General features: G+C 37.4%; 1 protein-coding gene across 1 annotated transcript in view; it reads right to left on the reverse strand.

Moving 5' to 3' along the window:
* Positions 1-26395, reverse strand: part of LOC148944720 (beta-1,3-glucan-binding protein-like) — a 71288-nt gene that overhangs the window by 4829 nt on the left and 40064 nt on the right. The window contains exon 7 of the mRNA XM_089099697.1: positions 1835-1939. Within this exon, the coding sequence (XP_088955823.1) occupies positions 1835-1939 (105 nt within the window). The remainder of the gene's footprint in view (positions 1-1834; positions 1940-26395) is intronic.

Here is a 26395-nt window from a genome sequence, read left to right on the forward strand (position 1 = left end):
CTTTCAATAAAAACCTTATATGCCCCCAGGGCATAACTTACAACCCTTACCCTGAGGGCTGTGGGGAGAGTGTTACCTTCTTAAATATAATTTCTGGACCTTTCAACTACTTTGAATAAACTGGCTATCTAAAAATTTTGATTGGATGTGTTTCGGAAAAATGGGCGTGAGAGGGGGGTTGGCTGCCCTGCAATCACTTTTGACTATTAAAAAGGGCACAAGTCTTTTGAATTTCCAATCGAATGACCCCTTTTTCAAGTTTCTATGACAATGCTTTCTATAAAACCTTATGTGCCCCCAGGACATAACTTACAACCCTTACCCTGAGGGCTGTGGGGGGAGTGTTACCTTCTTAAATATAATTTCTGGACCTTTCAACTACTTTGAATAAAGTGGCTATCTCAAAATTTTGATTGGATGTGCTTGGATAAATGGTGGGTGTGGAAGGGGTATTACTTGCCTTCCAATCACTTTCGACTATTAAAAAGGGCACTAGCCATTTCAAATTCCAATCAAATGAGCCCTTTTTGAAGTTTCTACGACAAAAATTTCTATAATACACCTTATATGCCCCCAGGGCATAACTTACTACCCTTGCCCTGAGGGCTGTGGGGGGGGGGTCATCCTCAAAGACCTAATTTCAAGAACTTTCAACTAAGTTGAACATAATGTCTATCTCAAAATTTTGATTGAATCTGTTTGGGGAAAAGGTGGACGTGAGAGGGGGGCTAGTTGCCCTCTAATCACTTTTGACTATTAAAAAGGGGACTAGCCCTTTAATTTCTAATCGAACGAGCCTTTTTTGAAGTCTCTACGAAAACACTTCCTATAAGAACCTTATATGCCCCCATGTCATAACTTACAACACTTGCCCTGAGGGCTGTGGGAGAGTGTCCTCCTCAAAAAAATAATTTCTATGTGGAAATCAACTACGCTGAATAAAATGGCTATCTCAAAATTTTGATTGGATGTGTTTGGGGAAACGGTGGGCGTGGAAGGAGTGTTAGTTGCCTTTCAATCACTTTCGACTATTAAAAAGTGCACAAGTCACTCCAATTTCCAATCGAATGAGCCCTTTTCAAAGTTTCTACGACAACTCCTTCGATACGACGTGCCCTGGTCTAAGACCAAGAAACCAAAAAATAATTTACTTAGGCAGCGCTATTGCGCTGCTAAACCCAGTAGGTTTTACAAAACTATGCACTTCCCTCTCTTTCAAGTTGAAGTATGAACATCCTGCCTTAAAATAACTAATTCTCATAAAAATTTCTCCTTTTTATAAGAATTGTTTTATTGCAGCTCACACAGCGAATCACAAATTTAATGCATCACAAAGTGATGAGCTGCAAATGTATCTGGGAGGGTCTCCAGAATGTTTTTCATATTAACTGTCCTATTAATGTCTTGTGTTAATGTCCTGTTAATTGTTAATTCCTCCAAATATATTTTAAATTATGTTTTTTAACCTGCAAGTGGGAAAGCATTAGGATATGTCATACTTTTTACATGCCTTGGATCAGACACTTTTCTTAAAAATCATCATTTTAGCCTGAATTGGTTTAAATCCACCGTTTCACACGTACTGTACTGTACACGTACCCGTACTGTAAGCCCCTTTCTTCTCCAATAAAAGACTTTGGGACATAAAATGTGGATAATTCTTTTTAAACTTCATATTCACGCATATACGATAATAGATTGCACTAGCTCAACTGTTTCAATCTAAATTCAAACCAATATAATTCAACCAATACTCCCTTCTTCAATCCCTTCGCTTACAGCACCGGTTCATATTAGCGATATTCACATCAGTATATTGAACAATCTAACTTACCTGTGGTGATTGGTTAGACCAAGGTTTAGGTGGTCCTGAATTGACTGCTTCGTCAGGGAAGAAAGAATTAGTCCCACCAACAGCAAGGTTCAGTATGAAGTAGAACTGAAAAATATTACATAATATCTGTTAAATTTTCCTCAAATATGAGGGAAAGAAAAAGAATAGTTGTGACAAAAAGTGACGGAAAGAAAAAAAATAGTCATCACTACTCTTTTTCTAAGAGAATGATAATCTACCTGTAATGCTATTCATTGGCTATTGGCCAACAATTTTTTTTGGCGATGATCGATGATATAACCTGTCGACGGGTGGTCTAATAAAAATGACACATTCAAAATCTAGAAAATAATATCTAAGTATGCTATAAACTTTAGACAACTTAAAAAACAAATAAAAACTTTTTCTAATTGGAGCCCTCCAAATAGTAATATGGTTATATCCTAGCTTTCAACAGAGGAAAAATAATTTAAAACACCATTTTTCAATTGAATATCTCTTCCAATTTTCTACTGAAATAGCATGAAATGGTTATTAGTCAATAAATAATATATTTAAAATTTTCTTGCCATGATCAGTGGTTTTATCAGAAGACAGTGGGGGGGGGGGAGGATCTAATAATATTTACCCCCTCAAAGACAAACAAGTTATACCTAAATATTTTTTATACTTTGTAAATTTAATCAAACAGTTCGTGGTAACAAACTGTAAGTAAGGAGCAACCCGGCTCACTAGTAACCAAAACTCTAAGAAACGGAATTTTTGCAGCAATAGTATATCAAAAGAATTGGCTTCTTATGCTGATTTAAAATATATGAGTTTCATTAGGTGTAGCCTTACCCATCAAAAGTCCCGACCCTGAGAAAATTGACCCTGAGCCTGATTTTCAAAAACAGATGAAAACACCCCTTAAAAGTCATAGAATCGTAATGAAAACCACACCTTCAGATTCAGCATATCAGAGAACGCCACAGTAGAGGTTTCAAGCTCTTATCTACAAATATGTCGAATTTTGTAATTTTTGCCAGAAGAAGATCACGGATGCGTGTTTCTTTGTTGTTGTTTTTTTTTGTTTTGTTTTTTCCAGGGGTAATCGTATCGATCCATTGGTCCCATAATATCAGGAAAGGACTCATTTCAACGGAAATTAATAGTTCTAGTGCCCTATTTATTTGATCAAAAAATCGGAGGGCAACTAGGCCCCCTTCCATGCCCCTTTTTTCTCAAAATCGTCCGATCAAAATTTTGACATAGCTATTTTGTTCAGCATAGTTGAAATGCCGAATAAGTATGCCTTTGGAGATATCATTACCCCCCAAAGCTTCTGGGAAAATATCTGTAAGTTAAAAAATTTGCCCATTGTTTACGTGTAGTATTTGTTATTGGGACGTATGCATACATCTTTCAGGTAGGGAAGAGAGCATTTTCTTCTGGTAAGATTTTCCACGCGGATAATTTCCCGTGGAGAGGGAAGTTTCCAGGGGTTGAATTTTTCAGAGGAAATTTCACACTGTGAGAATTTGCAGAATTCCTAAACGAAATTCTTCTTATGTCAGTAGAGAGGACCCTATAACTCGTGACCCCACACCATATATGGGCATAGAGTCATTAGGGAGAACACGTGGTTAATGGGGTCAATGACCTAAATTTCCAAGGTCGATGTTGTTGTTGTTGTAAGTGCACGCTCTCAGCGAATGTCAAGGTCGATGTTGTTGTTGTTGTTTTTGGCACGCTCTCAGCGAATGTCAAACACCTGTGCTGTCGACCTCAATTCACCTATCGTGAATCAATAATTCCCCTTAGAAACAACAAATTAATTCCCCTTTCTTGACAGATCAATCAACCAATGACATCATCTGTCAGACTTTAAAAATTTTCGTCTAGAAACGATTCTCCAGGAATAGATCCAAGTCATTAATGTCTTTGCCTCGGAAACAACTCTTTTGGTTGAACTCCAAAGGATATTAATAACCAAAGGCCAAGGAAACAATTCTCCAAGAAACATCTTAGCGATGAATTGTTTTAGCGCGGGAATCAGGTTTCATATTAATTTGAAATGCATTAGCGCAGAGATGCCAAACAAAAGGAACACGCTGAAATTACGTTTAGGGATAATTTGGGCAAAACTGTTTTAGACAGGTTATGGAATCATTTCGGCGAAACACTTAGAGACATTTTAAAAGAAGATTTTTGAAGAGATTTTGGAAGAGGATTTGAGGATGAAACTCTGTGGTCGTTATAATACACAAGTTTCATTTGAACAGTGTTGTGAGGTCCTCTACCCCAACCCCAAAGGGTTCCAATCCCTCTACCCCAACCCCGAAGGAAGCCACCGGTCCTCAAAGGGCCCCCGGACCCCCAAAGGGCCCCCCGGACCCCAAATGCCCTCTCCCAGTCCTCAAAGGTCCCCCGGGACTGAGAAGCCCCACGGGCCAGGAAAGCGCCGCATGGGGATGCGCCGCAGGGGGATGTGCCGTGGGTCGGATGAAGCGCCGCAGGGATGCGCCGCAGGGATGCGCCGCAGGGATGCGCCGCCGGGATGCGCCGAAGGGATGCGCCACAGGGCTGCGCCGCAGGGATGCGCCGCGGGTGGGAGGAAGCGCCACAGGGGAGGCGCCACAGGGAAGTACTGCAGGAATGCGCCGCAGGAATGCGCTGCAGGAATGCGCCGCAAAAAGTAAACTAAAAAGTAAAAATTTCGAAATATTATCCCCCAAAAACCCTCCTCAGACCCCCAAAGGCCCTCCCCTGGTCCTCAAAGGTCCCCCGGGCTCCCAAAGGGCCAACCGGCCCCCAAGGGTCCCCCGGGCCCCCAAAGGTCCTCCCCCGGTCCCCAAAGGTCCACTGGGCTCCCAAAAGACCACCCAATCCTCAAGGGCCCCGGATCCCCAAACGCCCTCCCTGGGTCCCAAAGACCCTCCCCCGGTCCCCATACATGCACAAAAAAACTTACACACACACACAAAAACTTACACACACACACACACACAAACTTACACACACACACGAAAACTTACACAAACACACAAAAACTCACACACACACGCCAAAACTAACACACACACACACAAAAAATTACACACACACACACACACAAAAACTTACAAATGCAAACTAAAACTTACATTAAGACAAAAACTTACATGCACACAAAAACTTACACACACACACACACACAAAACTTACACACACACACACAATAAAACTCATACACACACGCCACAACTTACACACAGAATAAAACTGACAAACACACAAACATAAAAACAAACTAAGAAAAGAAAACAAAAAAAAAACTCAAACACACACTAAAAAAAAAAAGAACAAACACAAACACACAAAAAATAAACATACACACACGAAAACTTACACACACACGCCAAAACTTACACACACAAAAAATTACACACACACACATACAAACTTACAAACACACAAAAAAAAAAATATTAAACAAACAAACAAATACACACACACAAACACAAACACAAACTAACACATACACAAACACAAAAACTAAAAACAAAAAACAAAAGCTTAGACACACACAAACTTACACACACACACAAACAAAACTTAGACCCACATGCAAAAAATTACATGCACACAAAAACTTACATGCACGCAAAAACTTACACACACACAAAAACTTACACACACGCACAAAAACTTACACACACACACAAAAACTTACACACACACACACACATTAAAACTAACACACATAATACAAAAAATACACACACACGCCAAAACTTACACACACACACACACACAAAAACTTACACACACACACACACAAAAACTAATAAAAGCACACGAAAACAAACAAGCACACAAAAACAAATAAGCACACAAAAACAGACACACACACACACACACAAGACTTACACACACACACACACACGAAAACTCACACACACACGCCAAAACTTACACACACACAAAACTTACACACACACACACACACGACACAAAAACTTACACATGGACACACAAAAAACTCACACACACACACACAAAACTTACACACACACACACACACACACACACAAAACTTACACACACACACACACACTAAAACTTACACACACACACCAAAACTTACACAAACAAAAACTTACACAAAAACACACACACACAAAAACTGACATGCACACAAAAACTTACACACACACACACACAAAACTAACACACACAAACACACGAAAACACACACACACACGCCAAAACTTACACACACACAAAAACCTACACACACACACACACACACAAACTTACACATGACACACAAAAAACTCACACACACACGCACAAAAACTTACACACACACACACACAAAACTTACACACACACACACGAAAACTTACACACACACGCCAAAACTTACACACACAAAAACTTACACATGCACACTAAAACTTACACACACACACACGCCAAAACTGACACACACACACACACAAACTGACACACACACACACACAAAAAAACTAACACAAGAACACAAAAAAAACTCACACACACACGCACAAAAACTTACAAACACACACACACACAAAACTCATACGCACACACACGAAAACTTACACACACACGCCAAAACTTACACACGCAAAAACTTACACACACACACACACACACACACAAACACAAACTTACACGCTCACACACACACAAACACACACACACACACAAAAACTTACACACACACACAAACACACACAAACTCACACACACACACAAAAACTTACACACACACACAAAAACTTAGACACACAAAAACTTACACACACACACAAAAACTTACACCCACACGCAAAAACTTACATGCACACAAAAACTTACATTCACGCAAAAACTTACACACACACAAAAACTTACACACACACACACACACACAAACTTACACAAACACACATAAAAAACTTACACACACACACAAACACAAACAAACTTAAAAACACACAAAAACTTACACACACACACAAAAGCTTAGACACACAAAAACATACATACACACACAAAAACTTACACCCACACGCAAAAACTTACATGCACACAAAAACTTACATTCACACAAAAACTTACACACACACACACACAAAACTTACACACACTCAAAAAAACTTACACACACACACAAAAACTAACACACACACAAAAACTTACACACACACACACACACACACACAAACTTACACATTCACACGAAAACTAACATTCACACAAAAACTTACACACACACACACACATGAAAACTTGCACTCACACAATTAAAAACTGACACACGAAAAAGAACACATGCACACAAAACTTACACACACACAAAAACTTACACACGCACGCAAAAACTTACACACACATGCAAAAACTTACATTCAAACAAAACATAACATGTACAAAAAAAAATACACACACACTAAATATTCATCAAACGGAATAAAACATACACACACACACAAAAACTTAAACACACACACGAAAATTAATTCACACACACACACACACATACACACAAAAAACTTACACATGCACATCACAACTTACAAGAACAAAAAAAAATACACGAATACAAAAACTTACACACATGCACAAAATCAAACACTCACACACAAAAACTTACACACACACACAAAAACTTACAAATACACACCAAAAATTACACACACACACACAAAACTTACACACACACACATTAACAATTACACACACACACGAAAACTTACACACACACGCATAAAAATACACACACACAAAAACTTAAACACATACACACACACACACAAACTAAAAATAGAACAAGACATAAAACATGCTCACACACTCAAACTTGAAAAAACACGCTTACCCACACACACAAAAAAAAAACTCACACACACACACACACACACACACACACACTATAAATTAAACACTCACGCAAAAAAATGCAACTTCAAACACAATTACACAAACAAAGTCACACAAAAAAAAAAATACACAAACACATGAAAACTTAAAAGCACACAAAAACTAACATGAACACAAAAACTAACACACACACACAAACACAACAAAATAAAACACACACAAAAGAAAAAACACACACAAACACCAAAAATTACACACAAACAAAAAATTAAACACAAACACAAAAAAAAAAAAAAAATTACAAATGAAAAAAAAAAAAAATCACACACACACGCACAAAAAATTACAAACACACACACACACACACAAAACTTACACACACACACACGAAAACTTACACACACACACCAAAACTTACACAAACAAAAAATTACACAAACACACACACACACACAAACATACACAAACACAAAAAAAACTTACACACACACACAATCACACACAAACTTACACAAAAAAACAAAAACTTACACACAAACACAAAAGATTAGACACTCACTAACTTACAAACACACACAAAAACTTAAACACACACGCAAACACTAACATTAACAAAAAAACATACAAGAAAACAAAAACTTACAAACACAAAAAAACTTACACACACGCACACAAACTTACACACACACAAAAACTTAAAAACACAAAAACAATTACACACACACACACACAAACACAAAAACAAACAAATAAACATGCTCTCGAACTAATAAATGAGAAATAAACATTCCACAACAAAAAAACAACGCGATCCCATACACACATACACGTATAAACAGTCACACACAAAAGCTTAGAATCGCACACAATTACACACACACACACAAAAACTTACGCAAACGCGCAAAAACTTAAAAGCCCAACAAAATAAAAGTGCCCGAACACAATTAAATGCAAACAAAAACTTACACACACGCTACCTCAATTACACAAACAACCAAAAACTTACACACACACACACGAAATCATACGCACACAAGATAAAACTTACACACACACTAGCCAAAACTAACATACAAACAAAAACTTACACACACTTACCGTATCACAGTTACATTGTCTTAATTTTTCAAATTTCATTTTGAATTTCTGTCGTGAAATGTAAGAGTTGGAATATTTCAGTAGTGACTTGTTGTGCTTTACCTTCTCACAGTTACATTCTCTTGATTTTTCGAAGTTCATTTTGAATTTCTGTCATGAAATGCAAGAGTTGGAAAATTGGGGTCTTAGTCCACCAGCCCGAATGGTGGAAATCCACTAGCTAAGTATTGGGGTCCCAGTCCACCAGCCTGAACGGTGGAAGTTCACTTGCTCAGAATTGGGGTCTTAGTCCACCAGCCTGAATGGTGGAAATCCACTAGCTCAATATTGGGGTCTCAGTCCACCAATCTGAATGGTGGACATTCACTGTGTACGTTAGGTTAGGTTACCTTATCATGAGGGCTCATGATAAGTTAACCTAACCTTTTCTGGCGAGTATGGTTAGGTTAGGCTAGATTAAGTTAGGTTAGGTTAAGTTAGGTTAGGTTAGCCCACGTACGCTTCACTTAGGTTAGCTTAGGTTAGGTGAGAGACAGGCAAAAAGTTAGGTGTATGATTAGGTTAGGTTAGGTTAGAGTTAGGTTAGGTTAAGTTAGGTTAGGCTAGGTTAGCCTACGTACGCGCGTACGTAGGCTAACCTAGCCTAACCTAGCCTAACCTAACCTAACTTAATCTAACCTAACCTAACCTACTCATACACCTAACTTTTTGCCTGTCTCTCACCTAAGCTACGCTAACCTAAGTGAAGCGTACGTGGGCTAACCTAACCTAACTTAACCTAAGCTAACTTAATCTAGCCTAACCTAACCATACTCGCCGGAAAAGGTTAGGTTAACTTATCATGAGCGCTCATGATAAGTTAACCTAACCTAACTTAAACAGTGAATTTTCACCATTTAGACTGGTGGACTGAGACCCCAATATTGAGCTAGTGGATTTCCACCATTCAGGCTGGTGGACTAAGACCCCAATTCTGAGCTAGTGAAATTCCACCGTTCAGGCTGTGGACTGGGACCCCAATACTGAGCTAGTGGATTTCCACCATTCGGGCTGGTGGACTAAGACCCCAATTTTCCAACTCTTGCATTTCATGACAGAAATTCAAAATGAACTTCGAAAATCAAGAGAATGTAACTGTGAGAAGGTAAAGCACAACAAGTCACTACTGAAATATTCCAACTCTTGCATTTCACGACAGAAATTCAAAATGAAATTTGAAAAATTAAGACAATGTAACTGTGATATGGTAAGTGTGTAAGTTTTTGTGTGTGTGTTAGTTTTGGCGTGTGTGTGTGTTAGTTTTAGTGTGTGTGAGTTAGTTTTAGTGTGTGTGTGTTTAAGTTTTTGTGCGTTTGTGTCTTATTTTTTGTGTGTGTGTGTAAGTGTTTGTGCGTGTGTGTAAGTTTTTGTGTGTGTGTAAGTTTTTGTGTGTGGGTGTAAGTTTTGTGTGTGTGTGTGTGTAAGTTTTGTGTGTGTGTGTGTGTAAGTTTTCGTGTGTGTGTGTGTGTGTGTAAGTTTTTGTGTGCATGTTAGTTTACATGTGCATGTGTAAGTTTTTTTTTTGTGTGTGTGTGTGTGTGTAAGTTTTTGTGTGTGTGTAAGTTTTTGTGCGTGTGTGTAAGTTTTGTGTGTGTGTGTAAGTTTGTGTGTGTGTAAGTTTGTGTGCATGTAAGTTTTTGTGTGGGTGTAAGTTTTGTGTGTGTGTGTAAGTTTTTGTGTGTCTAGTTTGTGTGTGTGTGTAAGTTTTTGTGTGTGTGTGTAAGTTTGTGTGTGTGTGTGTGTGTAAGTTTTTGTGTGTGTGTGTGTAAGTTTGTGGTGTGTGTGTGTGTGTGTGTTGTGTGTGTGTGTGTAAGTTTTGCGTGTGTGTGTGAGTTTGTGTGTGTGTGTGTGCCAGTTTTTGTGTGTGTGTGTGTGTTTGTAAGTTTTTGTGTGTGTGTGTGTGAGTTTTTGTTGTGTTCATGTGTAAGTTTGTGTGTGTGTGTGTGTGTGTGTGTAAGTTTGTGTGTGTGTGTAAGTTTGTGTGTGTGTAGTTTTCGTGTGTGTGTGTGTGTGTGTGTGTGTGTGTGTGTGTGTGTGTGTGTGTGTAAGTTTTTGTGTGCATGTAAGTTTTTGTGTGCATGTAAGTTTTCGTGTGCATGTGTAAGTTTTTGTGTGTGTGTGTGTGTGTGTGTGTTTTTTTGTGTGTGTGTATGTTTTGGGGTGTGTTTGTTTGTTTTGGTGTGTGTGTGTGTGTGTGTGAGTTTTGTGTGTGTGTGTGTGTGTGTGTGTTTTTGTGTGTGTGTGTGTGTGTAATTTGTGTGCATGTAAGTTTTTGTGTGCATGTAAGTTTTCGTGTGTATGTGTAAGTTTTGTGTGTGTGTGTGTGTGTGTAAGTCTGTGTGTGTGTGTGTATAGTGTTGGCGTGTGTGTGTAAGTTTTGCGTGTGTGTGTGTGTTAGTTTTCTTGTGTGTGTGTGTAAGTGTTTGTGTGTGTGTGTTTTTGTTTTAGTGTGTGTGTGTAAGTTTTCGTGTGTGTGTGTAAGTTTTTGTGTGTGCGTGTAAGATTTGTGCTGTGTGTGTAAGTTTTTGTGTGCATGTAAGTCTTTATGTGCATGTAAGTTTTCGTGTGCATGTGTAAGTTTTGTGTGTATGTGTGTGTGTGTGTGTATTGTGTATGTATAAGTTTTCGTGTGTGTGTGTAAGTTTTTGTGTGTGTGTGTAAGTTTTTTTGCGTGTGTGTAAGTTTTTGTGTGTGTGTAAGTTTTTCTTTAAATGTCAGTTTTTGTGTTAATGTAAGTTTTTGAGGGTGTGTTTAATTTTTTTAGTGTTTTTGTAATTTTTTGTGTGTGTGTGTGTGTAATTTTTTGTGTGTCTAAGATTTTGTTTGTGTAAGTTTTGACGTTTGTGTGTGTAATTTTTATTGTGTGTGTTTGTGTGTAAGTTTTTGTGTGCATGTAAGTTTTAGTGTGAATGTGTCTGTTTTTGTGTGTGTGTGTGTGTGTGTGTAAGTTTTTGTGTGTGTGTAAGTTTGGATGTGTGTGTGAGTTTTTTTGTGTGTGTGTAAGTTTTGTGTGTGTGTGGGTGTAAGATTTTGTGTGTGTGTGTATGTTTTTGTGTGTTTTTGTGTGTGTGTAAGTTTTTTTTTTGTGTGTGTTTAAGTTTGTGTGTGTGTGTGTGTGTGTTAGTTTTTGTGTTTGTAAGTTTTTGGATGTGTGTGTGAGTTTTCGTGTGTGTGTGTGTAATTTTTGTGTGTGTGTGTGTGTTTGTAAGTTTTTGTGCGTGTGTGTGTGAGTTTTGTTGTGTTCATGTGTAAGTTTTGTGTGTGTGTGTGTGTGTGTGTGTTGTGTGTGTGTGTGTGTGTGTGTGTGTGTGTGTATTTTTTTGTGTGTGTGTATGTTTTTGCTTGTGTGTGTTAGTTTTCGTGTGTGTGTGTGTGTTTGTGTGATTTTTTTGGGTGTGTGTGTGTGAGTTTTTGTTTGTGTGTGTGTGTGTGTGTGTAATTTTTTGTTTTAATGTAAGTTTTTGTGTGAATGTAAGTTTTCGTGTGCATGTGTAAGTTTTGTGTGTACGTGTGTGTGTAAGTTTTTGTGTGTGTGTAAGTTTTGGCGTGTGTGTGTAAGTTTTCGTGTGTGTGTGTGTGTGAGTTTTGTGTGTGTGTGTTTGTTTTTGTGTGTGTTTGTGTTTGTTTGTGTTTTTTTTAGTTTTGTTTGTGTGTGTTTGTTTTTGTGTGTGTGTGTGTGTGTGTGTGTGTGTGTGTAAGTTTTTGTGTGCATGTAAGTTTTTGTGTGCATGTAAGTTTTCGTGTTCATGTGTAAGTTTGTGTGTGTGTGTGTGTGTGTGTTGTGTGTGTGTAAGTTTTTGTGTGTGTGTGTAAGTTTTTGTGTGTGTGTGTAAGTTTTTGTGCGTGTGTGTGTGTAAGTTTTATGTGTGTGTGTAAGTTTTTGTGTGCATGTAAGTTTTTGTGTGCATGTAAGTTTTTGCGTGTGGTGTGTAAGTTTTTTTGTGTGTGTGTGTGTAAGTTTTTGTGTGTCTAAGCTTTTGTATTTGTTAGTTTTGACGTGTGTGTGTGTGTGTAAGTTTTCGTGTGTGTGTGTGTGTAATTTTTTTTGTTCATTATATTTTTCGTTTGCTTGTATAAGTTTTTGTGTGTGTGTGTGTGTGTGTGTAATTTTGTTTTTGTGTGTAAGTTTTGTGTGCATGTAAGTTTTTGCGTGTGTGTGTAAGTTTTTGTGTGTGCGTGTAAGTTTTTGTGTGTGTGTGTAAGCTTTTGTGTGTGGGTGTAAGTTTTTTGTGTGTGTGTGTAAGTTTGTGTGTGTTTGTGTGTGTGTGTAAGTTTTTGTGTGTGTAAGTTTTTTTTGTTTGTTTGTGTGTGTGTTTGTTTTTGTATGTGTGTGTGTGTGTGTAAGTTTTTGTGTGTGTTAGTTATGTAATGTGTCTTTTATATTTCGTGTTTGTGAGTGCAATTTTTGTGTGTGTGTGTTTGTATGTTTTTGTGCTTGATTTTTTGAGTTTTTTTATATGTTCATGTGTAAGTTTTTGTGTGTGTGTGTGTGTGTGTGTATTTTTTTATGTGTGTGTGTATAAGTTTTGGCGCGTGTGTGTGTGTAAGTGTTCGTGTGCATGTGTAAGTTTTTGTGTGTGTAAGTTTTGTCGTGTGTGTGTAAGTTTTCGTGTGTGTGTGTGTAAGTTTTGTGTGTGTGTGTGTGTGTAAGTTTTTGTGTGTGTGAGTGTAAGTTTTTGTGTGTGTGTGTATGTTTGTGTGTGTGTGTGTGTGTTTGTGTATGTTTTTGTGTGTGTGTAAGTTTTGGCGTGTGTGTGTGAGTTTTCGTGTGTGTGTGTGTGTAAGTTTTGTGTGTGTGTGTGTGTGTAAGTTTTTGTGTGCATGTAAGTTTTTTTGTGCATGTAAGTTTTCTTGTTCATGTGTAAGTTTGTGTGTGTGTGTGTTTGTGTCTAAGTTTTTGTGTGTGTAAGTTTTGGCGTGTGTGTTTAAGATTTCGTGTGTGTGTGTTTAAGTTTGTGTGTGTGTGTGTGTGTATGTTTAAGTTTTCGCGTGTGTTTGTAAGTTTTCTTTTGTTCTTGTGTTAGTTTTTGTGTGTGTGTGTGTGTGTGTAATTTTTTGTGTGTGTGTAAGTTTTTTTATGTGTGTTTAAGTTTTCGTGTGTGTGTGTGTGTAATTTTTGTGTGTGTGTGTGTGTGTAATTTTGATTTTTAATGTAAGTTATTTTGTTCCTTTTATTTATCTAGTTAATTTTTAATTTTTTTTTTGTGTGTGTGAGTTTCAGTTTTTGTGTGTGTGTGTGTGTAAGTTTTTGAGTGTGTGTGTAAGTTTTGGCGTGTGTGTGTAAGTTTTAATGTGTGTGTGTGTGTAAGTTTTTGTGTGTTTGTTTAAGTTTTTGTGTGTGTGTGTTAGTTTTTGTGTGTGTGTTAGTTTTTGTGTGCATGTAAGTTTTTGTGTGCATGTAAGTTTTTGCGTGTGTGTGTAAGTTTTTGCGTGTGTGTGTAAGTTTTTGTGTGTGTGTAAGTTTTTGTGTGTGTAAGCTTTTGTGTGTAGGTGTAAGTTTTTGTGTGTGTGTGTAAGTTTGTCGTGTGTGTGTGTGTGTGTAAGTTTTTGTGTGTGTAAGTTTTTGTGTGTGTGTGTGTATAGTTGTGTGTGTGTGTGTGTGTGTGTGTGTGTGTTAGTTTGTGTGTGTGTAAGTTTTGGCGTGTGTGTGTGAGTTTTAGTGTGTGTGTGTGTAAGTTTTGTGTGTGTGTGTGTGTGTGTGTAAGTTTTTGTGCGTGTGTGTGGGTGTTTTTTTTTGTGTTCTTGTGTATGTTTTTGTGTGTGTGTGTGTGTGTTTGTTTTTGTGTGTGTGTTATTTTTGGCGTGTGTGTGTGTGTTTTCGTGTGTGTGTGTGTGTAAGTTTTGTGTGTGTGTGTGTGTGTAAGTTTTTGTGTGAATGTAAGTTTTTGTGTGCATGTAAGATTTCGCGTGAATGTGTAAGTTTTTGTGTGTGTGTGTGTGTGTAAGTTTGTGTGTGTGTGTGTGTAAGTTTTCGTGTGTGTGTGTAAGTTTTCGTGTGTGTGTGTAAGTTTTCGTGTGTGTGTGTAATTTTTTGTGTGTGTGTGTAAGTTTTTGTGTGTGTGTAAGTTTTTGTGTGCATGTAAGTTTTCGTGTGGATGTGTTAGTTTTTGTGTGTGTGTGTGTGTGTAAGTTTTTGTGTGTGTGTAAGTTTTTTTTTGCATGTAAGTTTTTGCGTGTGGGTGTAAGTTTTTGTGTGTGCGTGTACGTTTTTGTGTGTTTTAGCTTTTGTGTGTGTGTTTAAGTTTTGTGTGTGTGTGTGTAAGTTTGTGTTTGTTTTTGTGTGTGTGTAAGTTTTTTTGTGTTTAAGTGTTTTGTGTGTGTGTGTGTGCTTGTAAGTTTGTGTATGTGTGTGTGTGTGCGTGTGTGTATGTTTTTTTGTGTGTAAGTTATTGAATGTGTGTGTTATTTTTGGTGTGTGTGTGTGTAATTTTTGTGTGTGTGTGTATTTGTTAGTTTGTGTGCGTGTGTGTGTGAGTTTTTTGTTGTGTTCATGTGTAAGTTTTTGTGTGTGTGTGTGTGTGTGTGTAAGTTTATGTGTGTGTGTGTGTAAGTTTTGGCGTGTGTGTGTGTGTAAGTTTTCGTGTGCATGTGTAAGTTTTTGTGTGTGTAAGTTTTGGCGTGTGTGTGTAAGTTTTCGTGTGTGTGTGTGTAAGTTTTTTGTGTGTGTGTGTGTGTGATAGTTTTTGTGTGTGTGTGTGTGTGTTTTTTTTGTGTTCATGTGTTTGTTTGTTTGTGTGTTTGTTTTTGTGTGTTTGTGTGTCAGTTTTTGCGTGTGTGTGTTAGTTTTAGTGTGTTTGTGTGTGTTATTTTTGTGTGTGTGTGAGTGTGTGTAAGTTTTTGTGTGGATGTTAGTTTTTGTGTGCATATAAGTTTTAGTGTGCATGTGTAAGTTTTTGTGTGTGTTTGTTTGTGTGTAATCTTTTGTGTGTGTTTGTTTTTGCGTGTATGTTTTATTTATCGTGTGTGTGTGTGTGTATTTGTTGTGTGTGTGTGTGTGTGTGTGTATTGTTTTGTGTGTGTGTGTGTGAGTTTTTTTTGTGTTCATTTGTATTTTTTTTTGTGTGTGTGTGTGTGTGTAATTTTTTTTTTGTGTATAATTTTTTTCGTGTGTTTGTGAGTTTTATTGTGTTTGTTTGTGTAAGTTTTGTGTGTGTGTGTGTGTGTAAGTTTTTGTGTGCATGTAAGTTTTTGTGTGCATGTAAGTTTTCGTGTGCATGTGTAAGTTTTTGTGTGTGTGTGTGTGTGTAAGTTTTTGTGTGTGTGTGTGCAAGTTTTGGCGTGTGTGTGTTAGTTTTGGTGTATGTGTGTTAATTTTCTTGTGTGTGTGTGTGTAAGTTTTTGTGTGTGTGTGTAAGTTTTTGTGTGTTTGTGCAAGTTTTTGTGTTTGTAAGTTTTTGCGTGCATGTAAGTTTTTGTGTGCATGTAATTTTTTGCGTGTGGGTCTAAGTTTTTGTGTTTGTGTGTGTGTGTAAGTTTTTGTAGGTGTGTGTAAGTTTTTGTGTGTGTAAGTTTTTGCGTGCATGTAAGTTTTTGTGTGCATGTAAGTTTTTGCGTGTGGGTCTAAGTTTTTGTGTGTGTGTGTGTGTGTAAGTTTTTGTGTGTCTAAGCTTTTGTTTGTGGATGTTAGTTTTTTGTGTGTGTGTGTATTTTTGTCTGTGTGTGTGTGTGTGTGTAATTTTGTTTGTTTTTAATTTTTTTGTTTTTGTGTGTTTATATTTTTGTGTGTGTGTGTGTGTGTGTGTGTGTGGGTGTAATTGTCTGTGTGTGTTAGTTTTGGAGTGTGTGTGTAAGTTTTCGTGTGTGTGTGTGTAAGTTTTGTGTGTGTGTGTGTGTGTGTGTATTTTTTTGTGAGTGTGCGTGTGTGTTTTTTTGTGTGTTCATTTTTAAGCTTTTTTGTATTTGTGTGTGTGTAAGTTTTTGCGTGTGTGTAAGTTTTGTAGTTTGTGTGTGAGTTTTAGTGTGTGTGTGTTTGTCATTTTTTTGTTTGTGTGTGTGTGTAAGTTTTTGTGTGCATGTAAGATTTTGTGTGCATGTTAGTTTTCGTGTGCATGTGTAAGTTTTTGTGTGTGTGTGTGTGTGTAAGTTTGTGTGTGTGTGTGTGTAAGTTTTGGCGTGTGTGTGTAAGTTTTCGTGTGTGTGTGTAATTTTTTGTGTGTGTGTTTCAGTGTGTTTGTGTGTGTGTAAGTTTTTGTGTGTGTGTAAGTTTTTGTGTGCATGTAAGTTTTCATGTGCATGTGTAAGTTTTTGTGTGTGTGTGTGTAAGTTTTTGTGTGTGTGTAAGTTTTTTTGTGACTGTAAGTTTTTGAGTTTGTGTGTATTTTTTTGTGTGTGCATGTTTTTTTTTGTTTTTCTAAGCTTGTTTTTGTGTTTGTTTGTTTTTTGTGTCTGTGTGTAAGTTTTTTTTTGTTTGTGTGTGTTTGTAAGTTTTTGTGTGTGTAAGTTTTTTGTGTGTGTGTGTGTGCGTGTAAGTTTGTGTATGTGTGTGTGTGTGTGTGTAAGTTTTTGTGTGTGTAAGTTTTGGCATGTGTGTGTAAGTTTTAGTGTGTGTGCGTGTTATTTTTGTGTGTGTGTGAGTTTGTTATTTTTTGTGAGTGTGTGTGTGAGTTTTTTTTTGTGTTAATGTGTTAGTTTGTGTGTGTTTGTCTGTGTGTGTTAGTTTGTGTGTGTGTGTGTGTAAGTTTTGGCGTGTGTGTGTGTGTGTTAGTTTTCGTGTGCTTGTGTTTGTTTTTGTGTGTGTAAGTTTTGGTGTGTGTGTGTTAGTTTTCGTGTGTGTGTGTGTAAGTTTTGTGTGTGTGTGTGTATGTGTAAGTTTTTGTGCGTGTGTGTGTGTGTTTTTTTTGTTTTCATGTGTTAGTTTTGTGTGGGTGTGTGTTTGTTTTTTTGTGTGTTTTTTATGTTGCGTGTGTGTTTTTGTTTTCTTTTGTTTGTGTGTGTAAGTTTTTGTGTGTGTGTGTGTGTGTGTAAGTTTTTGTGTGCATGTAAGTTTTTGTGTGCGTGTAAGTTTTCGTGTGCATGTGTAAGTTTTTGTGTGTGTGTGTGTGTGTGTAAGCTTTTGTGTGTGTAAGTTTTGGTTTGTGTGTTTTATTTTTCGTGTGTGTGTGTGTAATTTTTGTGTGTGTGTGTGTGTTTGTTTAAGTTTTTTTTCGTGTGTTTTTGTGTTTTTTTGTGTTCATGTTTTAGTTTTTTTTTTGTGTGTGTGTGTGTGTAATTTTTTTTTGTTTGTGTGTTTTTTAGTGTGTTTGTTTGTTTTCGTGTGTGTGTGTGTGTAATTTTTTTGTGTGTGTGTGTGTGTGTTTATGTTTTTGTGTGAATGTAAGTTTTTGTGTGAATGTAAGTTTTCGTGTGCATGTGTAAGTTTGTGTGTGTGTGTGTGTGTGTAAGTTTTTGTGTGTGTGTGTGTTAGTTTTTGCGTGTGTGTGTAAGTTTTTGCGTGTGTGTGTATTTTTTAATGTGTGTGTGTGTGTGAGTTTTTGTGTGTGTGTGTCAGTTTTTGTGGGTGTGTGTTTGTTTGTGTGTGTGTGTAAGTTTGTGTGTGCATGTAAGTTTTTGTGTGCATGTAAGCTTTTGTGTGTTGGTGTAAGTTTGTGTGTGTGTGTGTGTGTGTGTAAGTTTTGTGTGTGTGTAAGCTTTTGTGTGTGTGTGATGTAAGTTTTTGTGTGTGTGTGTGTTTAAGTGTGTGTGTGTGTGTGTGTGTGTGTGTGTAAGTTTTCGTGTGTGTGTGTAAGTTTTTGTGTGTGTGTGTGTGTGTAAGTTTGTGTGTGTGTGTAAGTTGTGTGTGTGTGTGTGTAAGTTTTCGTGTGTGTGTAAGTTTTGGTGTGTGTGTGTAAGTTTTCGTGTGTGTATGTGTAAGTTTTTGTGTGTGTGTGTGTGTGTGTGTAAGTTTTTGTGCGTGTGTGTGTGAGTTTTTTTTTTGTTCATGTGTAAGTTTTTGTGTGTGTGTGTGTGTGTGTAAGTTTTTCTGTGTGTGTAAGTTTTGGCGTGTGTGTGTGAGTTTTCGTTTGTGTGTGTGTGTGTAAGTTTTGTGTGTGTGTGTGTGTGTAAGTTTTTGTGTGCATGTAAGTTTTTGTGTGCATGTAAGTTTTCGTGTGCATGTGTAAGTTTTTGTGTGTGTGTGTGTGTGTAAGTTTGTGTGTGTGTGTGTGTAAGTTTTGGCGTGTGTGTGTAAGTTTTCGTGTGTGTTAGTAAGTTTTCGTGTGTGTGTTTAAGTTTTTGTGTGCATGTAAGTTTTCGTGTGCATGTGTAAGTTTTTGTGTGTGTGTGTGTGTGGGTGTAAGTTTTAGTGTGTGTGTAAGTTTTTTTGTGCATGTAAGTTTTTGCGTGTGGGTGTAAGTTTTTGTGTGTGTGCGTGTAAGTTTTTGTGTGTTTAAGCTTGTGTGTGTGGGTGTAAGTTTTTTGTGTGTGTGTGTAAGTTTGTGTGTGTTTGTGTGTGTGTGTAAGTTTTTGTGTGTGTAAGTTTTTTGTTTTTGTGTGTGTGCGTGTAAGTTTGTGTATGTGTGTGTGTGTGTGTGTGTGTAAGTTTTTGTGTGTGTAAGTTTTTGCATGTGTGTGTTAGTTTTAGTGTGTGTGAGTGTTAGTTTTTTGTGTGTGTGTTTGTGTATGTTTTTGTGCGTGTGTGTGTGATTTTTTTGTTTTGTGCATTTGTATGTTTTTGTGTGTGTGTGTGTGTGTGTTTGTTTGTGTGTGTGTGTGTGTATTTTTTTGCGTGTGTGTGTGTTTAATTTTTAGTTTGATTGTGTTAGTTTTTGTGTGTGTTATTTTTGGAGTGTGTGTGTTTTTGTTCGTTTGTGTTTGTTTTATTTTTGTGTGTGTGTGTGTGTGTTAGTTTTTGTGCGTGTGTGTGTGATTTTTTTTATGTTCTTGTGTAAGTTTTTGTGTGTGTGTGTGTGTGTGTAAGTTTTTGTGTGTGTGTAAGTTTTGGCGTGTGTGTGTGAGTTTTCGTGTGTTTGTGTGTTTAAGTTTTGTGTGTGTGTGTGTGTGTTAGTGTAAGTTTTTGTGTTAATGTAAGTTTTTGTGTTAATGTTATTTTTATTGTGCTTGTGTTATTATTTGTGTGTGTGTGTTTGTGTGTATGTTTGTTTGTGTGTTATTTTGTGCTTGTGTGTTTATGTTTTCGTGTGTGTGTGTGTAATTTTTGTGAGTGTGTGTGTGTTTGTTTATGTTTTTGTGAGTGTGTTTGTGTTTTTTTTTTTTTTTGATGTGTTAGTTTTTTGTGTGTGTGTGTGTGTGTAAGTTTTTGTGTGTGTGTAAGTTTTGGAGTGTGTGTGTGAGTTTTCGTGTGTGTGTGTGTGTAAGTTTGTGTGTGTGTGTGTGTGTGTAAGTTTTTGTGTGCATGTAAGTTTTTGTGTGCATGTAAGTTTTCGTGTGCATGTGTAAGTTTTTTTTTGTGTGTGTGTGTGTATTTTTTTGTGTTTTTGTTTTTAAGTTTTGTCGACTGTGTGTAAGTTTTGTCGTGTGTGTTTAAGTTTTGATTCGTGTGTGTGTGTAAGTTTTTGTGTGTGTGTGTAAGTTTTTGTTTTTTTGTTTATGTTTTTTTGTGTGTGTAATTTTTTTTGTGCATGTAAGTTTTTGTGTGAATGTAAGTTTTTGTGTGTTGTTCTAATTTTTTGTGTGTGTGTGTGTGTGTATGATTTTGTTTGTCTTTGATATTTTTTTTTGATGTTTTTTGTTTTTGTGTTTGTTTTAGTTTGTGTGTGTGTGTGTGTGTGTAAGTTTTTGTGTGTGTAAGTTTTGTGTGTGTTTGTGTTTTTAAGTTTGTTTGTGTGTTTTTGTATTTGTGTTTGTTTTTGTTTTTTTTTGTTTTTGCGTGTGTGTTTTAGTTTTTGTGTGTGTTTTTGGTTGTTTTTTGTTAGTGTGTTTTTGTTTAATTTTTTTTGAGATATTTTGTTAGTTTTTTTTTGTGTTATTGTGTTATCTTTTTTGTATGTTTGTGTGTGTATTTTTTTGTATGTGTGTAAGTTTTTGAGTGTGTGTGTGAGTTTTAGTGTGTGTGTGTGTGTAAGTTTTGTGTGTGTGTTTGTGTGTGTTATTTTTTGTGTGACTTTATGTTTTTGTGTGCATGTAAGTTTTCGTGTGCATGTGTAAGTTTTTGTGTGTGTGTGTGTGTGTTAGTTTTTGTGTGTGTGTGTGTTAGTTTTGGTTTGTGTTTTTTTGTTTTGGTGTGTGTGTGTAATTTTTAGTGTGTGTGTGTAAGTTTTTGTGTGTGTGTGTAAGTTTTTGTGTGTGTGTAAGTTTTTGTGTGCATGTATGGGGACCGGGGGAGGGCCTTTGGGATCCGTGGAGGGCGTTTGGGGATCCGGGGCCCTTGAGGATTGAGTGGTCTTTTGGGAGCCCAGTGGACCTTTGGGGACCGGGGGTGGACCTTTGGGGGCCCGGGGGACCCTTGGGGGCCGGTTGGCCCTTTGGGAGCCCGGGGACCTTTGCGGACCGGGGGAGGGCCTTTGGGGGTCTGAGGAGGGAGGTTGAGGGATAATCTTTCGAAATTTTTACTTTTTAGTTTACTTTTTGCGGCGCATCCCTGTGGCACATCCCTGCGGCACATTCCTATAGTGCATTCCGGCGGTGCATTCCCGGTGGTACATCCTCCGATCCGCGGCGCATCCCCTGCGGCGCCTCCCTGCGGCGCATCCCGGCGGCACATCCCTGCAGCGCTTCCCCCCGACCCGCGGCGCATCCCCCAGCGGCGCATCCCCATGCGGCGCTTTCCTGGCCCGCGGCGCTTCTCGGTCCCGGGGGACCTTTGAGGACTGGGAGAGGGCATTTGGGGTCCGGGGGGCCCTTTGGGGGTCCGGGGGCCCTTTGAGGACCGGTGGCTTCCTTCGGGGTTGGGGTAGAGGGATTGGAACCCTTTGGGGTTGGGGTAGAGGACCTCACAACACTGTTCAAATGAAACTTGTGTATTATAACGACCACAGAGTTTCATCCTCAAATCCTCTTCCAAAACCTCTTCCAAAATCTTCTTTTAAAATGTCTCTAAGTGTTTCGCCGAAATAATTCCATAGCCTGTCTAAAACGGTTTCGCCCAAATAATCCTTAAACGTAATTTCAGCGTGTTCCCTTTGTCTGGCATCTCTGCGCTAATGCATTTCAAATTAACATGAAACCTGATTCCCGCGCTAAAACAATTCATCGCTAAGATGTTTCTTGGAGAATTGTTTCCATGGCCTTTGGTTATTAATATCCTTTGGAGTTCGACCAAAAGAGTTGTTTCCGAGGCAAAGACATTAATGACTTGGATCTATTCCTGGAGAATCGTTTCTAGGCGAAATTTTTTAAAGTCTGACAGATGATGTCATTGGTTGATTGATCTGTCAAGAAAGGGGAATTAATTTGTTGTTTCTAAGGGGAATTATTGATTCACGATAGGTGCATTGAGGTCGACAGCACAGGTGTTTGACATTCGCTGAGAGCGTGCCAAAAATAACAACAACAACATCGACCTTGACATTCGCTGAGAGCGTGCACTTACAACAACAACAACATCGACCTTGGAAATTTAGGTCATTGACCCCATTAACCACGTGTTTTCCCTAATGACTCTATGCCCATATATGGTGTGGGGTCACGAGTTATAGGGTCCTCTCTACTTATGTCTTGCATTCTCTTTGCCAACTGATATTAAGTTTTATTTTTCAGGTCAACTTCAGGAGTTATTAAATTAAACAAAACAAGTTTTTTTCAACTGAAAGTAAGGAACAACATTAAAACTTGTAACGAACAGAAATAGTTACGTATATGAGGGGTGTTGCTCCTCCTCAACATCTCGCTCTTTACGCTAAAGTTTCAATTATGTCCAAGTTCTGTATCAACAAGTACTGAATCACCATGTTCGCTTATTTAGAAAAATAAGAAGCTTTTTTAAGAGTACTAAAAAAAACTTCTGCGTATAGAGCGAAGTGTTGAGGAGGAGAACTCTCCTCATATAAATAATATTTTCTATTTCGTTTTAAGTTTTAATGTTGCTCCCTACTTTCAGTTGAAGAAACTCGTTTTTTTTAACGATAAAGACTGTTCTCTTAGTTGGGCCCTTTCCAAGATGGCAAATTTGCTGGCTAATATAAGAGAAAAAACATGTAAACTTCTTGAATAATTTAATATTTCATTGTGTTGAAATATTGAAGAATTCACTATCATAAGGGTATAGATGATACTAAATTGTTTTTTTTTTTTATGGAACAAAGACATTGTAAAAATAGAAAAAAAAATGTCTTGAAAGGAGTTATAAATAAACTTCTGAAACTGAACCGTAACAACAATAAAATTAATGATACATTCCATGGGTCCGTTAAAAAAATATATCAAAAGGATTCTGTGGCCGAAAATGGGGAAAAAGGTCTAAAAGCTTAACAGCAAATAATAAAAAGAACTATCACTGTAATAATCAAGAAAGTAATAAATAAACACAAGAACCTTAAATAAAAAAAATTGATAGACATACTAATAAACCATATACATCACTTTGAAGTTCCTAGGGGTTAAAAAAAATATTTTTGCGTTGAAGAATAAAACTGGCTGGGTATAATAGACGAAAAATGAAAAACTGTTGAACTGTGCCGTTTTGTTGCTAATCTAGCGCCCGGGGGAAAATGTTGATTAGCGCCCATCCCTTATCCCCCAAAGATTTTCAGGCCGAATTTAAACAAAATTTTTATCTATTAAAAAATTATCTTTACTTCTTTACTTAATAATAATTCCTTTTTATTTTTTTACTTTACAACTAAAACTATTCAATTATTATTAATTATTTTAATTTAATTATTATTATTAATTATTTTTTATTTTCTGATTTATTTTATTTTATAAATTGATTAATATTTTATTAATTATTTTCATTTATTAACTGCGCCCTCTACTCTGTTCTTATAAAAATTAATTAAAAAGCTTTCCCCACAAAATAAGTTTTTCAAAGAAAAGTAAAGAACTCCATTAAACAAAAAATGAGCAAAAATAAAATCAAATAATCTACCAAGCGTGAAACTACCACAAATCAGAATCGATAAATAAATGAAACCCAAAACGAGCAGAAATTACAATAAATAACCGAGTCAAACTCAAAGCGAGAAGGAATTAACATAAGTTGGGCGCAAAACCCCTGTGCCTTCCCAAGGCCAGAACAAAATTTGCACTTTACTGAAAGAATATAAATATTTTGACTTTTATAACTTTAATAAATCAAATAATATTAACATTTTGATTACTAAATATCAGTATATGTATATTAAACTGACAATGCAAATTCATTGGTATTTTTTTAGTAAAGTGCAAATTTTTTTCTGGCTTTGTTAAGACATGCGCCAACTGGGAAGGGGACTAGTTTCCCTCCAATCACTTTCGAATATTAAAAAGGACATCAGCCCTTTCTATTTTCAATCGAATGAGCCCTTTTCGAAGTTGCCACGACAGCTCCTTCGATACGAAGTGCCCTGGTCTAAACAACAACAACAACAACAAAAAATAATACACTATACCCACTTCGATCTTTACTATAAAAATTTCAAGCCTTCCAATCACTTTCGACCAATAAAAAGGGCACTAGGCCTTTCGACTTAAAATCAAATGAGCTCTTTTGGAAACGACAACGCTTTCTATAAACACTTTATATGCCCCCAGGACATAAATTACAACCCTTACCCTAAGGTCTGATAGGGTGGTTGGAATCCTCTAAGACCAAATTTTGAGAAATTTCAACTACGTTAAACAACATGGCTATCTCTAAATTTTGATTGGATGTGTTTGGGGAAATGGTGGAAGTTAGTGGGGCGGTAGTCGCTCTCCAATCACTTTCAATTATTAAAACTGGCCCTAGCCCTTTCAATTTCCAATAAAATGAGCCCTTTTGAAGTTTCTACGTCAAAACTTTCAATAAAAATCTTATATGCCCCCAGAGCATAACTTATAACCTTGCCCTGAGGGCTGGGGGGGTGTCATTCTCAAAGACCTAATCTCCAGAACTTTCTACTACGTTGAACAAAACGACTATCTGAAAATTTTGATTGAATGTGTTTGGAGGAATGGTGGGCGTGAGAAGGGGGTTAGTTACCTTCCAATCACTTTTGACTACTACAAAGGGCACTAGTCCGCTCAATTTCGAATTGAATGAGCCCCTTTTGAAGTTTTACGACAACTCTACCTATAAAAACCTTATATGCCTCCAGGGCAGAACTTACAACCTTTGCCCTAGGAGCTCTGGAGGATTTGTCATCCTTAAATACATAATTTCCAGAACTTTCAACTACGTTGAACAAAATGGCTATCTCCAAACTTTGATTGAATGCCTTTGGGGAAATGGTGGGCGTAAGAGAGGGGTTAATTGCTCTCCACTCACTTTCGACTATTAAAAACGGCAATTTCAATTTCCAATCAAATGAGCCCTTTTTGAAATTTCTACAACGACTTTCAATATAAACTTTATATGCCCCCAGCGCATAACTTACAACCCTTGCACTCAGGGCTCTGGGGGGTTATCATCCTAGAAGACCTAATTTCAAGAACTTTCAACTACGTTGAACAAAATGGATATCTCAAAATTTTGATGGGATGTGTTTGGGGAAAATGGTGGGCGTGAGAGGGCCGTTAGTCACTCTCCAATCACTTTCAACTATTAAAAAAGGTACTAGCCCTTTCAATTTCCAAATGAATGAGCCCTTTTGAAGTTTCTACGCTTTCAATAAAAACCCTATACGCCCCCAGGGCATATCTTACACCCCTTGCCCTGTGGGCTGTGGGGGGGGGGGGTTGTCATCTTTAAAGACCTATTTTCCAAAACTTTCAAATACGTTGAATAAAATGGCTATCTAAACTTGATTGGATGTGTTTGGAGAAAAGATGGGCGTGAGAGAGGGGTTAGTTGCCCTCTAATAACTTCCAAATAGTAAAAAGGGCACTACCCCTGTGAATTTCCAATCGAATGAGCCCTTTTTTCAGTTTCTACAATAAAGATTTTAATAAAGCTCTTATATGCCGCAAGGGTATGGCACACAACCGTTGCCATGAAGGCTTTGGGGGGAGTGTCCTCCTTAAAGGTATAATTTCCAAAACTTTGAAATGCGTGGAACAAAATGACTATCACAAAATCTTTATTGGATGTGTTTGGAGAAATGGTGGGCGTGGAAGGAATGTTAGTTGCTTTCCAATCACTTTCGACAATTAAAAAGAGCACTAGCCATTTCAATTTCCAATCGAATGAGCCCTTTTTTAAGTTTCTACGAAAATGTATTATATAAAAACCTTATATTCCCCCTGGGCATAATTTAAAACCTTTCTTCTTAGGGCTGTGGGGGGGGGGGGGGGAATTTCATGCTCAAAGACCTAACTTCCAAAACTCAAAACTACGTTGAATAAAATGGCTATCTCAAAGTTTAAATTATATGTGTTTGGGGAAAAGGTGGGCGTGAGAGGCGGGTTAGTTGCCCTCTCATCACTTTCGACTATTAAAAAGGGCAGTAGCCCTTTGAATTTCCAATCGAATGAGCCTTTATTAAAGTTTCTACGACAAACCTTCTATAAAAAAAACTTATATGCCCCCAGGGCATAACTTACAGCCCTTGCCCTAAGGGCTCTGGGGGACTCTTC

The sequence above is a fragment of the Artemia sp. Qi Xiang Cuo genome, chromosome 14 (assembly GCF_049724085.1).
Source record: "Artemia sp. Qi Xiang Cuo chromosome 14, ASM4972408v1, whole genome shotgun sequence".
Lineage (NCBI taxonomy): Eukaryota > Metazoa > Arthropoda > Branchiopoda > Anostraca > Artemiidae > Artemia > Artemia sp. Qi Xiang Cuo.